The 15,224-nt window shown below is 39.4% G+C and overlaps 2 protein-coding genes and 1 long non-coding RNA gene across 5 annotated transcripts in view; all 3 read left to right on the top strand.

Moving 5' to 3' along the window:
- The window catches only part of LOC102802515 (uncharacterized), a 494,330-nt gene that overhangs the window by 359,206 nt on the left and 119,900 nt on the right, over positions 1 to 15,224 (top strand). The window lies entirely within an intron of this gene.
- Positions 4,417 to 6,618, top strand: LOC100370993 (tubulin alpha-1A chain-like). The gene is made up of 3 exons (XM_006813483.2): positions 4,417 to 4,521; positions 4,901 to 5,123; positions 5,420 to 6,618. Exons 1-3 carry the CDS (start codon positions 4,519 to 4,521, stop codon positions 6,547 to 6,549), a joined length of 1,356 nt encoding a protein of 451 aa, XP_006813546.1. The 5' UTR covers positions 4,417 to 4,518; the 3' UTR covers positions 6,550 to 6,618.
- The window catches only part of LOC100329057 (receptor tyrosine kinase-like orphan receptor), a 60,292-nt gene continuing 55,159 nt past the window's right edge, over positions 10,092 to 15,224 (top strand). For both annotated transcript variants that reach the window (XM_085503403.1, XM_085503402.1), the window contains exon 1: positions 10,092 to 10,312. In XM_085503403.1, the coding sequence (XP_085359529.1) occupies positions 10,231 to 10,312 (82 nt within the window). In that variant the 5' untranslated portion in view covers positions 10,092 to 10,230. The remainder of the gene's footprint in view (positions 10,313 to 15,224) is intronic.

Genomic DNA, 15,224 nt, shown 5'->3' with positions numbered 1-15,224 from the left:
ACTGACTTTCATCGTACGCTATACCGCATCCGGGGAGATACACCGTGGACACTTCCCGATTTACGTAAGGCTATACTAACTGAAATTAAGGTAAATCATATTGGTGATTTTGACAATCATACTCGACAGACTCCTACCATAGCCACCTTCCATACATCAATGAGAGGAGGCGAGAGAACTGCTCCGCCATTTAATACCAGAGGTGGCCGAAGATCGACTACACGACAGACTTACTCCTCTCCTCCATGTACCTATTGTAAAGGGGGTCATACCCCAAACGACTGTGTAGTTGTCTCTGATTTTGATTCACGACTTGACATAGTCAAACGCAACAAGTTATGTTTTAACTGTTTGGGAAATCATGTCGTCAATAACTGCAGGTCGAAGTATTCGTGTCGCCACTGTCAAAAAAAACATCACACCTCCTTGCATGACAAAAGTAAAGACAAGGAAATAACAAACCGTTCACATTCCAATACATCACATTCTTCAAATAAAAACACTCACGTTAAAACTACTTACACCTCGGTGCCAGGGAGAGGTACACTGGCTCACACTTGCAATCACACCGATTGCTCATCGACACTGGTTAACGAGAATCCTACTGACCCGAAAGTCAGTAACAATTCGGCTGTATTTCATTCAAATTCCGGTAATGTTGGCTATTCACAGAGACCTGTACTACTCAAGACTGCCAAAATTAACGTTTCTTATGACAATAACATGACTACTGCTACTGTACTATTTGACGAGGGTGCCAATAGAAGTTTTATAACTGAAAACCTTGCTAGCAAAATTGCAATGAACACGACTAATCCAGAAATAATTGCCCTTTCAGCTTTTGGAAGTAAACAAGCTGAACGACGTATACTACAAAGTGGGACATTGAATTTACACGCATTAGACGGTACTGTATCACAAATGAACGCTTTGCTGATACCTGAAATTTCTGCTAATATGGAAAACTATGTCACTAGTGATTTACTAGAATTACCACATTTAAGGGACCTAGTACTCGCCCACCCCATTAATGACAAAGAACCTAACTTTGACATTGACATACTTATTGGTGCCGACTATTACTGGCAATACGTAACTGACAGGGTCGTTCGAGGAGACGGACCGACTGCTGTCATGTCACCATTTGGTTACCTTCTTTCAGGACCTAAGCCTTGCGGAAATACCTCGTCTACAACCAACATGCTACATGTACTGATAAACATGCCTTCGCCAATAAAGGAAATTGTAGATGAACAATTATCTATAGCTGTACCGCGAAAAGTTGAAATGATCACCGCCTCTACATTATACACACGCGAATCATTACGACCGGTCAACGAGGGGTCATCGAACGCCGCGCCACCAGCCGCATCTACGCACTATGAACGCCGATCGTCGCAACTTGATAACGGTCCCTCCGATCACGAAACCGAGAACAATAACGCAAACTCTGCAAGTCGCATTACTAACTCTGAACTGCATGTCTACAATGTATGTGAAACCTCTGAACACTCCCCCAGTCTCAGTGATGACGTCAGTGTCAACATACTACATTCAGCCAATCAACCGCTAGGTGAGCTGATTCCTCCGCTGTCAATCAACGCGACTTCAGATACGTTACCGCGTCACGATAGCGATTTGTTGATGAATGATGCTGACGACGAACCAAATGAACCCAACATCAATCTCGAGAATATAATCGACCCAACTCGCTTCAGCACTTTGCAACGATTACTTCGAGTTACTGTATTAATTCGTCGTTTCGTCGATAAACTTCGCCGACGTATTTCTACCGCGAATTCATCAATTTCCGCTGAAGAAATCGCTAAAGCTGAAAAGACATGGGTTTCTGATCTTCAGCAACGACACTTCGCTGATTCATTCACCACCATCCGTCACAACAATAAACGCTTTGGTGTACTTGTTAGACAACTACGTTTATTCATCGATGACGACGGAGTTTTGCGCTGTGGCAGCAGACTTCACAACGCAGATGTGAACTTTACTACTAAATTTCCTGCATTGTTACCAAGCAAACATTACTTTACTACGCTACTTGTCCGCCGAGAACATGAACGTCTACACCACAGTGGGACACAGGCTGTCGTGACTGCTATTCGTCAACAATATTGGATTACGAACATCAGACAGACTGTTAATTACATTATTCGACGCTGTGTCACCTGTAAGCGAGTCGACGGTAAACCCTACAATGCGCCACTTACTGCACCGCTTCCGAAGTACCGTGTGACCGTCACGCCCCCGTTCACTGTCACCGGAGTTGACTTCACCGGTGCCTTGTACGTACGTACCGCCGATCACCGATCAGCTAAAGCATATGTGTGTTTGTTCACATGTGCGGTAACCCGCGGTGTGCACCTCGAACTTGTACCCGATCTATCCACGCACTCCTTCATCTTAGCCTTTCGACGGTTCGCAGCGAGACGATCGCTACCATCCAAAATTCTTTCCGATAACGCAACGACTTACTTGGCGGCATCGCACGAATTGCATGAACTATTGTCATCACCCGAAGTTCAAGGACTTCTCGCCGAAAATAAGGTAACGTGGACATTCATCCCCAAACGAGCTCCCTGGCAAGGGGGGTTTTGGGAACGCCTGATCGGCATGACAAAAACGGCACTTAAGAAAACCCTTGGTAAAACTCAAGCCACTTTCGATCAGCTCCGCACAATTCTAACCGAGATTGAAGCAACTCTCAATGACCGACCTTTGACTTATGTATCGCCGTCAAACAACGACCTTACAGCGCTGACTCCTTCACATTTGATTTCGGGACGCCTATTAACCCCACTTCCGAACTCACCGGTCGATGATGATGAACTCGACAAATCAATCCGTGGAAATCACCACACAATGAATAGTCGATATCAATTGTTAACAGCCCTCCAAAATGAATTTTGGAAGCGCTGGTCGACAGAATATCTCTCGGCATTGCGAGAAAGACACGCTTTCACAGCTGACGGAAGTAAACACAACGCCATAAAGGTTGGTGACGTAGTAATAGTTCATGATGACGTCAAGCGTCGATTCAAATGGAACATTGCTGAAGTCACCAAATTATTTAACGGTCCAGATGGATTAGTACGAGCAGCAGAATTACGTACCGCTACAGGCACAACAAACCGCCCGATTCAGAAATTATACCCGATGGAGATATCCACCGATGATAGCCAGCAGGAGTTTCAACCTCTTACCGACAAGGAAAGTGAAATTGATCAACCGGACAGTACTGTTAAATCTCCGCCCTCAAGACCGCCGAGGAAAGCTGCAATAGCAGCACGAAAGTTTGTCCGTGACATTATAAAGGACTTGTAAAATATGTTTGAACACTTGTTACAATTTTGAACAATTTATATATACCTTGAGTTTTTTAAACGTGTATTGTGTTATTGATTTCTCTCAGGAAAATATTTGATCTGTGAATCAGAATATTTCTTGTGCCCGCCCCCAGTATGTGGGGAGATTCATTTCAATTATTGATCTTTTATTCATAACCATGTTTTCTTCGTATTTCATTTTTTGCATGTAATGCTATGAGAAACTAGCACACCCAGTTGTAATTTGGCCAATATGTGTTCCGAACGTCGGAGTAAACACCGTATTCGTAATCTGGCAATGAGAACGCCTCCCGCCCTACAAATTGTTACTTGACGCGATATTGGCAATTGGCAACATTGTATGTTTTTGCGCTCGTTTTGAGCAGTTGCTTTCCAGTTGTTTACGAGTTAACATCTGTATTACGTTGTTGTTGAAGAATAAACGAGATTGAGTTCCAGTTACATGACGTGTCCGTTTCAGTGTTCACTTCCGTGACTGAGAAGACCCGAACCTCACCCTTCCCCCACACAGTCGTATGTGGTTGTACTATATTGAACAAATATTGGTTTCAAGGGTTTGTTATATGCTAACAATACACATCTATTTGTGTATATGCTTAATGCATTCTGAAAACATCGATTTTTTCCCCATTTTTATCTTTTTACCCAAGTCACTGAATACTAGTAGTTCGAGGTGTTGCTTCATCTCTAGTACCTGAATGTGAATGGACGAAACAAATAAATATGCAAATTAGCTGCCAGGTGATGAGGGCAAGTACTTATGTTGCTGATCACATTCCCCAAAGATTCACTTCATTTGTTGTCAATTTTACGTCACAGATTACAAAAAGTAATGTTTTTAAAAAACAAAACAAATACAGAAATTAATAAGGTTCAAAGTAGTAAGCCAATAAAAAAGTTTTTTCTTCTTCTGATAAAACAAAAATGTAGGTTCAAATCCGTAAATCTTTTATAAAAATGGAATGGACCAATTAAGTACCATCTATCCAAATGGAATAATCCAATTGTGGTTCTATTCTAACTAACGCATACTATTACCAGGTGGTACATACAGTGAGTATATAAAACGAACACTGGTCACATTGTCTTTATTTCCATGGTCACTATTGTACGTTACGTTGTGGATTCTCAGTCGCGCTTCTAAATCAGCTCGAAAATGGTAAGTGTGGTAGTCTTTGGGCGACCTGCAATTTTTTCGGATTCGTCACGGTTGATTCAAATGTTCCGTGGTTGTGAAACGACATTTTCATATAATAATTTCTGATCAAATTACTTGACATCGAAATGGACAGTCCCATTTCCACATCGCTAATACCCAAGTTGTGTTGAATCGTGCTGCACTGAACACTTGCCAATCGTTTACATAGACACAAGGCGATATTTGGTTACCCCCCCCCCCCCAAGAGTCAATAATTTCGTGAATTGTGCAAGTTTATAGCGATATTACACTCTTTGGTACCCGGGGGAAAAAATCTCTAACCTAGAATCTAAACAATTTTGCTAGTTGCGATAAATAGTGCGTTTTTGTTGCCTTTTAGCGTGAATGTATATCAATGCATCTTGGCCAGGCGGGTGTGCAGATGGGAAATGCATGCTGGGAGCTGTACTGCTTAGAACATGGTATCCAACCAGATGGGCAGATGCCAAGTGATAAAACTGTAGGAGGTGGTGACGATTCCTTCAACACGTTTTTCAGTGAGACTGGGAGTGGCAAGCACGTACCACGTGCCGTCTTTGTGGACTTGGAACCAAGCGTAGTAGGTGAGAACCATTAATTCAAATCCAACTAAATTGCGAAAAAAATTACTGTACCAAGTTTCGTGTCTTTGAAAAATAAGATAAAACAATTTGTATTTGGGCACAAATATTAAAGGGCGGCAGTCGTCGTGCCGCGTCCTGCTCGATATGGGACTCGTAGCGACGTATACAACGCGTGTAAAATGCATTTATTTACATGAAATTCGAACACTCGCTGCGCGACGACCACCGCGCTTTAATATGCTGTTGTATTTTGTCGTATTCGCTTTATCTTTTTTCAATTTATTTTTCAATTGCAGACGAGGTGCGCACTGGTACCTACCGCCAACTATTCCACCCCGAACAGCTCATCACCGGTAAAGAAGATGCCGCTAACAACTACGCACGTGGTCACTACACAATTGGTAAAGAACTGATCGACTTGGTCCTAGACAGAATCCGTAAACTCGCCGACCAATGTACCGGCTTGCAGGGATTTCTCATCTTCCACAGCTTCGGTGGTGGCACTGGTTCCGGTTTCACGTCGCTGTTGATGGAACGTCTGTCCGTGGATTATGGCAAGAAGTCGAAATTGGAGTTTGCTATTTACCCTGCTCCACAGATCGCTACTGCTGTCGTAGAGCCGTACAACTCTATTCTAACTACCCACACGACACTGGAGCACTCTGACTGCGCCTTTATGGTTGACAACGAAGCAATCTACGATATTTGTCGTCGTAATCTCGACATTGAGCGACCAACATACACCAATTTGAATCGCCTAATTGGTCAAATCGTCTCTTCTATCACTGCTTCTCTTAGATTCGATGGTGCTCTGAACGTAGACTTGACGGAATTTCAGACCAATCTCGTTCCGTATCCTCGCATCCACTTCCCGTTAGCTACCTATGCCCCCGTGATCTCCGCTGAGAAGGCCTACCACGAGCAACTCTCGGTGTCTGAAGTGACAAACTCCTGTTTCGAGCCGTCCAATCAGATGGTGAAATGTGACCCTCGTCACGGAAAGTATATGGCCTGCTGCATGTTGTATCGTGGCGATGTTGTTCCGAAAGATGTCAACGCTGCTATTGCAGTTATCAAAACAAAACGTACCATCCAGTTTGTCGATTGGTGTCCAACTGGTTTTAAAGTTGGCATAAACTACCAACCACCAACGGTCGTTCCAGGTGGCGACTTAGCCAAAGTACAGCGAGCTGTCTGCATGTTGAGCAACACCACTGCCATCGCAGAGGCATGGGCTCGTCTTGACCACAAGTTCGATTTAATGTACGCCAAACGCGCCTTTGTCCACTGGTATGTCGGTGAGGGTATGGAGGAAGGGGAGTTCTCGGAAGCACGCGAAGATTTGGCTGCATTGGAAAAAGATTACGAAGAAGTTGGAGTAGATTCAATTGAAAATGAAGGCGAGGAGGAAGATGAGGAATTTTGAAATTGAACAATAATTTAATTTCGAATTGTGGTCAAATAATTTATTGTAAATAAATGCATTGATATACAAGTCTTGTTTTTTGTGCAGTGCTTTACAATCCTACATTACTGTAACATCAGACCATATTCACTCTTTAAAAAAATGCCAGCAAAATACTTGCCCTACCCTAAAGTTGATCTCCCAAAGCAATGAAATCCTCGAGTTAAGTGGCATTGTACATTTTTAAATTGGTGATACCAGTGCTTGCGAATATGGATATTTACTTCAGATTTAGCGAAGGTCTTTAAATATACCGGAGCACATCAATGGGAGATTTATGGAGACCTGACAATAGAACAAATTAATGCCCCTTCCCATCAAACGCGGGTTAATCAGGATTATTTTTTTTAATATACTGTATGAAGGGAAAAACTTGTGTAAATCTCAGACTAGTAATACATTTTTATATATTTTGAAGACCCGAGAATTCCCGATTTATCGCAGAAACTAAATCTGGCGCATCCTGAATCCACGCAATCAAACTTCGTAAAAGCAGCGAGTTTATGTAGAACTGATCATCCACTCTCGCTTCCGTAAACGTAATGTCTAAAATACTAGTAGATAATCTGTATGGTACAGACTTTGCAAATCAACTCTTTGATTTGAGGTTCGTGCGATCTTTGTGTCAAACATTTTGGATTTTGCAAATTACTGATAGACTTATTGGGGTCGCTGCTTAAAATCGATTTCTTTTCTATGGTTAATCGCACGAGTAACCGTGATGTTTTAAGTATAACGGCCACCCCGGTGGTCCGCGTTTTGTGAATATTCACAACTTGCTAACCATAAGTGTGGATGTTACACCCATGAGGGGGGGGGGCACGTTATTACGAGGTGCAATTGGACGAAAACTCGAAATAAATGCATACTCGGTCACCCCCACTGCTGATAACCTGAGTGGAAGTGCGTATTTGCATAAACGCAAGACTATACAATATTTTATTCGTATTTAACATTTTATCCATTTTTGTTTAATTCGTTACGTAATGGCGCATTTGATTTGTAACTTGTGCAGCTGTTTACATTTCGCTGAGGAAAATACCAGAACTAAAAAAAAACTAGAAGTACAGTTTGTATGTTCTATGTAAAATAATCTGCGGTTACACTAGAATGAAATAAATACAATGGGCGTTATGTCGACTCTGAGTTGTATGATGATGCTGAGATTGTGTGCATAGCGCCACCCTACGACAGATGTATGTCACAGCCCTTAGTAGTTCATCCACCGGCGGTGGTGTTGTTGGACAGCGATGGCGACATTTTAAAGGAGGTACGACCCGAATTAAAGATTGTGTTTGTTTCGTTATTATGGATTCATGCCAACAGAATACTGTGTGTCCGAAATGTCGTGGACAGTTTTATTTAGATTGCTAGTATTATGTATATCATTTTTTTTGCTGGGTGATATGGTATAAAAAGTCTATCACCAGTAGCGCTTATAGCCGTGATATGCCAAAAAGTGTGTATTAACCATCATTTACACATTTTTTCACCCAGCGAAAAGCTTTTTTTTTCTTAAACAATTGCCAACTATCAAGGAAAATAGTTTCTTTCGACCACAATTACAACATACTAAAATCATCTCGCACCACCAATTAACGTGTAAGACAGTGTCGTTTTTTTTTTTTTTTATCTTATGTCGCAAGTAAAATTGTTAGATATTGTGATATATATCCTTGTAATAGCGGGAAATAGTGGCGTATGCCCTAAAATCATAGGCTGGTTTTACAATCACTGTGTACATCATTTTCTCGGTAATGTTTACAGTAACTTTGTAACATAAAACATTTGTAATGAGTAGCCTGAAAATATGACTATGACGTCATTATCTATCGAGAGAAAATGTAGGCATTTTTCAAACGTGATATAATTGTAATTGCCAGTGGCATAAAATGATGCAAAAATTATAGTTGCCACGTGATTACATATTTTGGTAATGATAAAGTACATTTATACAAAACGCTACGTCCACACACTAGAGTATTGTGATTAAAAATAAAGTATTGTACATAAATTAAAGGGCGGCGGTCAACGCTCCGCGTCCTGTTCGATATGGTACTCGTAGTGACGTCACAGTGCGTGTCACATACGTTGTACTGGCAAGAAATGTGAACACGCGCTGCTCGACGACCCCACCTTTTAAGAAGGAATGTCCGGTTTGCGTAATTTCGGATTTACTCGTAGTTATTCTTTAAATATCAGTGTCTTTGTTCCCCAGTCTACAGAACGTACATACATGTCGCACATGCCGTAATCTCAACCACGGGGTATCGTCCCGGGATGGGGGTGGTGAGGGGTGTACTCATGGTACCCATGCTGAAGTATTGCTTTTAAGAAAAAGCCTCTAAACACGTACTTATTTTAGACAATTATACCCCTTTTCAATTGCAGAAAGTTAAAATAGATAACCTATATACCAATCTGATTAAAATCCGAATATGTCGATTTTTTGTTTTTTCTTGCCGTTAATCAGTTTTTAGAAAATCGTGTCCCAGTATGCAAGAAAAAACAAAAAATCGACATATTCAAACTAAAATACAAATAAATATTACATAAAGGGTCATAAACAAAATTGGAGCCTCATAACTACATCGGATTTTAATCAGATTGCTAAAATCATACTGTTTCCAAGTTGAAGTAACATGATATTCCTTTTTTCACACTTATCTATATATTTAAACACTTTCGACCCTAAACACGGTACACGCGTATACGCGTCAAATAACTAAATAACACCCCTTTTACGCGTTTTTTTACTTCAGCTTGGGTACCATACTTTATTCAGAGAACCCCTCCCCAGGGGTATCGTACACCGAACAACTAAACAACGAAATGTTAGCGATGGTATTCTGGCCGGAATCATGTTTATTTCATACCACAACATTCGAAGACAATATAAACAAATATTTGTCTCCATATTTTAAAATTTAAATGTGCGAGGCTATTACAGAAAAAAATGATCGAGTTAGAAAGTCGTCCGCGGTCGAATATTCCTTGAATGGCACGCCCGCTACCGGAAAGACGGTTACGTTCTCTTGTTTTGAAAGAACCGTTTGAGACTTAACACCGTTCAGTTCGCAATATATGCACTTCATGTAACTTATACCACCGCTCATTTTTTCTTAGTATAGGCTGTATTTGTTGTACATTTGGTCACGGTTACTAAAACGTGATTTGGTGTTCTATTTAGCTGGGTGAAATTCATGATATAAAAGTTTGTGTTTTCGGTAAAGTTTGTTGGGCGCCCTCAATCTCTGGAAAGTGGTGAATGGCGCTCGGCCTTTGCGGTCCTTTTTGGCCAGAAAAACAAATTAGCGTCTTTGTTTTTTAGTTACCATTGAAAAGATACATTATAACTGTTTACAAACGACCTGATTAGATTTTGTCTTGTCAATCCTACTGTATTCAGTAGAACAATAGGAGCACAGAAACTGTCTTTGCACGAGCCTGGTGTTAATTTGAATATAAATAGCGATTTGCATAGGAATGACTTCAGTGCAGTAGGGAAACAAGTTTATAGTGAGTGGGATACTTGATACTCCACGGGAGCACAGAGCCATTCAAAGACATACATCGTGCTGAAAACATTGGGTTTTAGACCTTTGAACATTCGCTGTGGACCTCATATGTGACAGCTAGGGCATGATCGGTGTATTTAGAATGACATGGAGGGTATTTCGGCGTGTCCGAGGATCGTTGTGGCTGTTGTTTTTACTCTTTGGGGGTAAGTGCATTTGTCTTATGTTATCGTATACGGTGGAAGAAACGGCATCCATGACCGACTCAAAAGTTTCATGGATTTGTTTTGCAGCTGCTCAGCAAATCACTCACCTCAATGTGATTTCGGCGTCCTTATTTACCGTGAGTAATTGTTTAGTTCGATGTGACTTTCTTAGTTGAAGTTCAAAGCGACTTACTGTCGATCTTGGTCAAGTTGAGTACCAACTCCAAACAGCGCACCGGTCAAAGTTATGGACTTCTGGGATAAACAACCGCTTCGTTTTACTCTCATATAATCAACAACATATACAGTGTGAGCCATAACGACGGCAGTTAGCGTAGATCGGCCACCCAGTTTCAGCTTGGTGCATTTAGCTTGTGTACGTATGACCCAATGAGTATCGTGTGGACATCGGGTTGGTCCGCGACGTGATAAATGTGTGTTTTCACAAGATGATTTCTGAACAATACCCGAATGTGGGAATGTGTGTATAGACCGATGTGAGATTTACCTCTATTGTACGTTCATTTTATTGTCTTCGCACTTCACAAACTGCCAACATCTTTGATGTCCATCAGTACTCAGATCGGGTAATCGTTCTCCTCAGAAACCCGAGCCTGTGGAGCGACCCTTGTTGTTTGAAAATGCCCCACAGCTGTATGGTATCATTTCATGATATTACACAAGGTTTAGTTAATTTATTTATTTGAATCTTAGTAGTTGAACTTACAAGTATGAGGTCAAATTTAATATGATCCATGCTTGTATAATTAGAGCCGAAATATAAGAAGTCAAATGTTTCTAAAAAAAGAAGCCTCCCTATTACTGTTTTATTGTTACTCATTATTAAAGTACCCATTAGATGCTGATAAATAAAATAATTGTTGAGCTTAGAGGATACATGTATCACCTGGTTGTGTTTTATTTCACCAAAAACTATTGTGCTGTATAGGTTTGCTAGAGTGATTTTATATTTAAAAAAAAAATCAAAATGCTTGTGCTAAAAAGGTATTAAAATTTGATTCTAGTATAGTATTGTATTGTGACTTGGGGCTGTGATTACTACTTCTATTTGCATTGAAGGGGATGAATACAGAAATTCCAATGCATGGCAAATAAGCGAGTCACAAAAAACGCACACTTCAAGAAGCAGATTAAAACGAGGAGATGTGTAGACGAGGATACTTTTGTTAGCGCAACAGAGAAACGTTGTCCATAGCTGGAATTTGAATCCCTATCACTGTATGCTTGGCTCGTTCTTTAAAACTGACAAGTTTCCCTGTGATTCCAATGTTCAGTGTAATAATACAATCTAAACCAAAATGATCAATATTACTAAAAGGAATTGGACAAAGTTATTAACATCAGAATAGTCTGATGCTTTCAGAACCAATTGTTTTGATCCAGGCTCTCTTTCTGGTCATTCTGTTACCTTCTCAAAGGATCCGGGTGAACTGCTATTCAACTGTGGTTGTTTATTTGCCGCTTTGTTCTTCCAAAGGATTTGACAACTGACCCTTATTACTGACTGCCACTCTTTCTTCTAGTGTAGTCAATGTGTATGTTTTTTTTGAGTTTCACTGTTTTAAGAGCCAAAAAGGAATAGAACATCGTCTTTCTTCAGACTTTAATACAAAGGTATTTCCATGTTATTTCTAAGTTGGCGATACTGATTGATGTGAGCAGAATGGCGAACTGTTACAGTACAATTGCTGCAGATAAAATTACCACAAGTTTACATGTAGTCTCAGGCTGAACCGTTTTTCTTGACTGCATCCTTCAAGGAGCTCCACTGTTCATTGCAGCAGCTGGATGGGCAAAGATGTAGGTTTCATTTTTCTCTGGTGGAGCCGTTAACTAATCTGGTCAATCTTTGGGTACTTGTTGTTTTGCTTCATCTCAACTCTCTGTGGACAGACTTTATATGATTGCCTTAGCATTCCCCAGTCAATTTAAATATCAAATTCAGAGCGTTTAAATATTTTGCAATAGCATCAAGATTGATTGATTATAAGCTGTTGAATTTTTTCTTGTTTGAATTTTTGTGATTTGGGAGCATTTGCTGGAACAAAATTAAGCATCTGTCATCAACTGTTTTAAAAACCAAAGTGAAATTGTTCATTACAATAAAATTGATGATTTTTGTTAATTCCCAAATACATGAAAATTGAATCGACGGGTTTATATTATAACAATTTTAATTGTTATTGAAATGTTATTTGCCTATATTGCTAATAATTAGTGGATTTGTTTTTGTATTCATTGAAGTTTCATTAGTCAATACCAATTAATATTGATTGATCAAATTGTTTATCACATATAATCAGAATCCCCTGAACTTCCAAATTTTAAATGTATCACAGAAAATAAAAGAGCAAGTGCCCTAGAAGTTAAAGTGCAACGTTTTCTTAGTTGTTTGGAAGGAGGAGCGGAACTTTAGGGTGCTCATAGTAGTTTACGTTCTTGTAACCTCCCGCTTGGACCATGCTATTCAAACGGAACAAAAGCTTCCTTTCAATGCTGTATCCTTTATGTGAGAAGCCGTGATTGTCAGCTTCCATTGCTGTTATTGCCCTTTCAGCGTCCCATAAAGACCGTCAATTTATTTAAAGGCACGTATTGATATTTTGTTATTACAATGGCAGGTGAAATGAACGATATTAATACGGTAATTACTCAAATTGCTTTAACAATGTTTTTCTCTCCAGTACCTGTGTTACATTGTAAATAAATCTCTTTGTTTGTCATCAGCTGTCGTAATGCTCTTACATAAATAATTTGGTTTATATAAAAGGATTCATGATTTTTATTTTTTTTCACTGTTTTACCGAGAGTGAATTACAAATTCTGTTTTTACATTTGTAATACTTGTTATCCGATCTTTTTCTTTAGACTGTCACTATCACTGTCACCCTCTACAATTACAACTAGCAGTCAGTTTCTGATTTAAAATATAATATAAAATTGTTATATGTAATTTTTCCATAGTTTTTTTAATTAAACTAAATTTGCTATCCACATGCTCTTCAAAGACTAATTTACAAAGTTAATACGGCTAAGGTTTTAATAATTAAAACTGAATTTTTTTTTTTTTTGACTAAGTTTGTAATTCAATACTTTGAAAGTCAGGTAAGTTTACATTCTTTTCAATCCCTGGTTGCTTCGTCTTGACCGGGTTTGGTACTACACTGGTAACTGGTATGTTAATCAGCCTTGAAAACCTAAAATTTTGCCACTTCAAAATTGAAAGAACAAGTAAAGTCTGTTTCAGGCCAAATTTTCCACTTGCATGCTTTGTACACCGCCATGATTGGTTATTTCCATGTGTAGAATTGAAATGCTGAATTCTGTCATGCATTCCTGAAAAATTAAAAATATTGCAATTTCAAATTAGATTTGAACTAGTAGCTGGCCAAAGAAGCTGTTAATCCTTTATATTTGCTATCAGTTGTTTTCTTTTGCATCCCGCAAACTAACACACAGGTGTGTAGCCTTCGCTTTATGTTTTCTCTCGTTGCGGCCACACAATGTCTAATCGTCTGTGCGCGAGTATGATAATTTAATAGCCGCACTCGGTGTGTGCACGAGACAATATTTACCATGCATTTTATTACAAAAGAGACAAGTATCAAGGTCCGAATAACAAGTCGAGAAGAAAGACATGAGCATTAAGACAAATACTGTCCTGCCAGATCTATATTGTGATAGGGTTTGGACATGCCAATCGTACATACATGTACGTACAATCATGTTTTCACCGTACTTGTTTCTTTTGCTACACTGCACAGCTGTGGAACCCAGTCTCTAACCTTGTGGTGGTTATTGTGCCCATCTTGAGGCCGTTGTGCTATTGGTGATTTACAATAATTTTTTTTCCCACTTAGCATTCACCCTTTGGTGATGCTTCTTTGGATATCTTCAGGTGTATAAGTTATACGATTTTCTCCCGGATACCAAGCCATTCCTTTTATCACCATGACAACTCATAGCCTTCCCCAAAGACAGCCATAATACTGTTTGCTTGTTTTCAATGGCAAATTATGTTCGTTTGTGTCCAAAATCTGAATGTACACAAGTATTAGATGAGCGAATATCTGTCTCCGGAAATCTTCGCTGTGAGACAATTTTTGATCAAATGTTGAGTTTTACAAATTACACAAGTAGACTTCAATCTTAATTTGGTAATAGGTTTTCTAGCACAATGGTTCTAATCAGTGCAGTATCATGTAGTCTCAAGAAGTGTTCTAAATTATCAATGATTTTTTTATGTATAAACTTCAGACAGGTGACTGTTGTACTCGTATCAGTACTATATAGAACTGAACACATATGTGTTTTAGAAGAAAAAACTATAGTTATCACCACCAGTTCCTCTGTTCATCACAAATTCACAAAATAGTTCTGCTTATAGTCTGCACTTTCCTTCAAAAAACTGGGACAAAAATAGCCATGTTAGTTGATTTGAGGGAGTTGGTTGATTTGAGGGAGACTCGTTGATTTGAGGGAGACTCGTTGATTTGAGGGAGTTAGTTGATTTGAGGGAGTTAGTTGAATCGAGGGAGTTAGTTGAATCGAGGGAGTTAGTTGAATCGAGGGAGTTAGTTGATTTGAGGGAGTTAGTTGATTTGAGGGAGACTCATTGCAACTATATATAGTCTTTAATATGGTCTTTTTATTGCTTGTTGAAATTGTTTATTGGAATTGAAATTGTGTATGTGTACATTCTAAAACCATAAAAAGCTATAAATGTTGAGGTTGCTAGGAAAGCAGAGATGCCGACAAAAGTTTGTTGTTGTGACTTGAAAGATTCACGAGTAACTGAAAATTGCATTAATGACTTGTTTTAGTTGAAAATATTTTTTTTTAAATTGACATTAGGAAGTTTGTCTTCCTAAATCATAGATATAAAACAATA

Source organism: Saccoglossus kowalevskii, chromosome 9, assembly GCF_978046115.1.
Source record: "Saccoglossus kowalevskii chromosome 9, keSacKowa6.1, whole genome shotgun sequence".
Classification (NCBI taxonomy): domain Eukaryota; kingdom Metazoa; phylum Hemichordata; class Enteropneusta; family Harrimaniidae; genus Saccoglossus; species Saccoglossus kowalevskii.
The sequence above is the reverse complement of the archived record's forward strand: the minus strand, read 5'-3'. Positions and strand labels throughout refer to the sequence as shown.

Bases quoted from the DNA above. Each gene is read 5' to 3' on its own strand.
- LOC100370993 (XM_006813483.2), top strand. The intron at 5,124-5,419 runs GTGAGAACCATT...TTTCAATTGCAG, and splicing joins CTTGGAACCAAGCGTAGTAG to ACGAGGTGCGCACTGGTACC.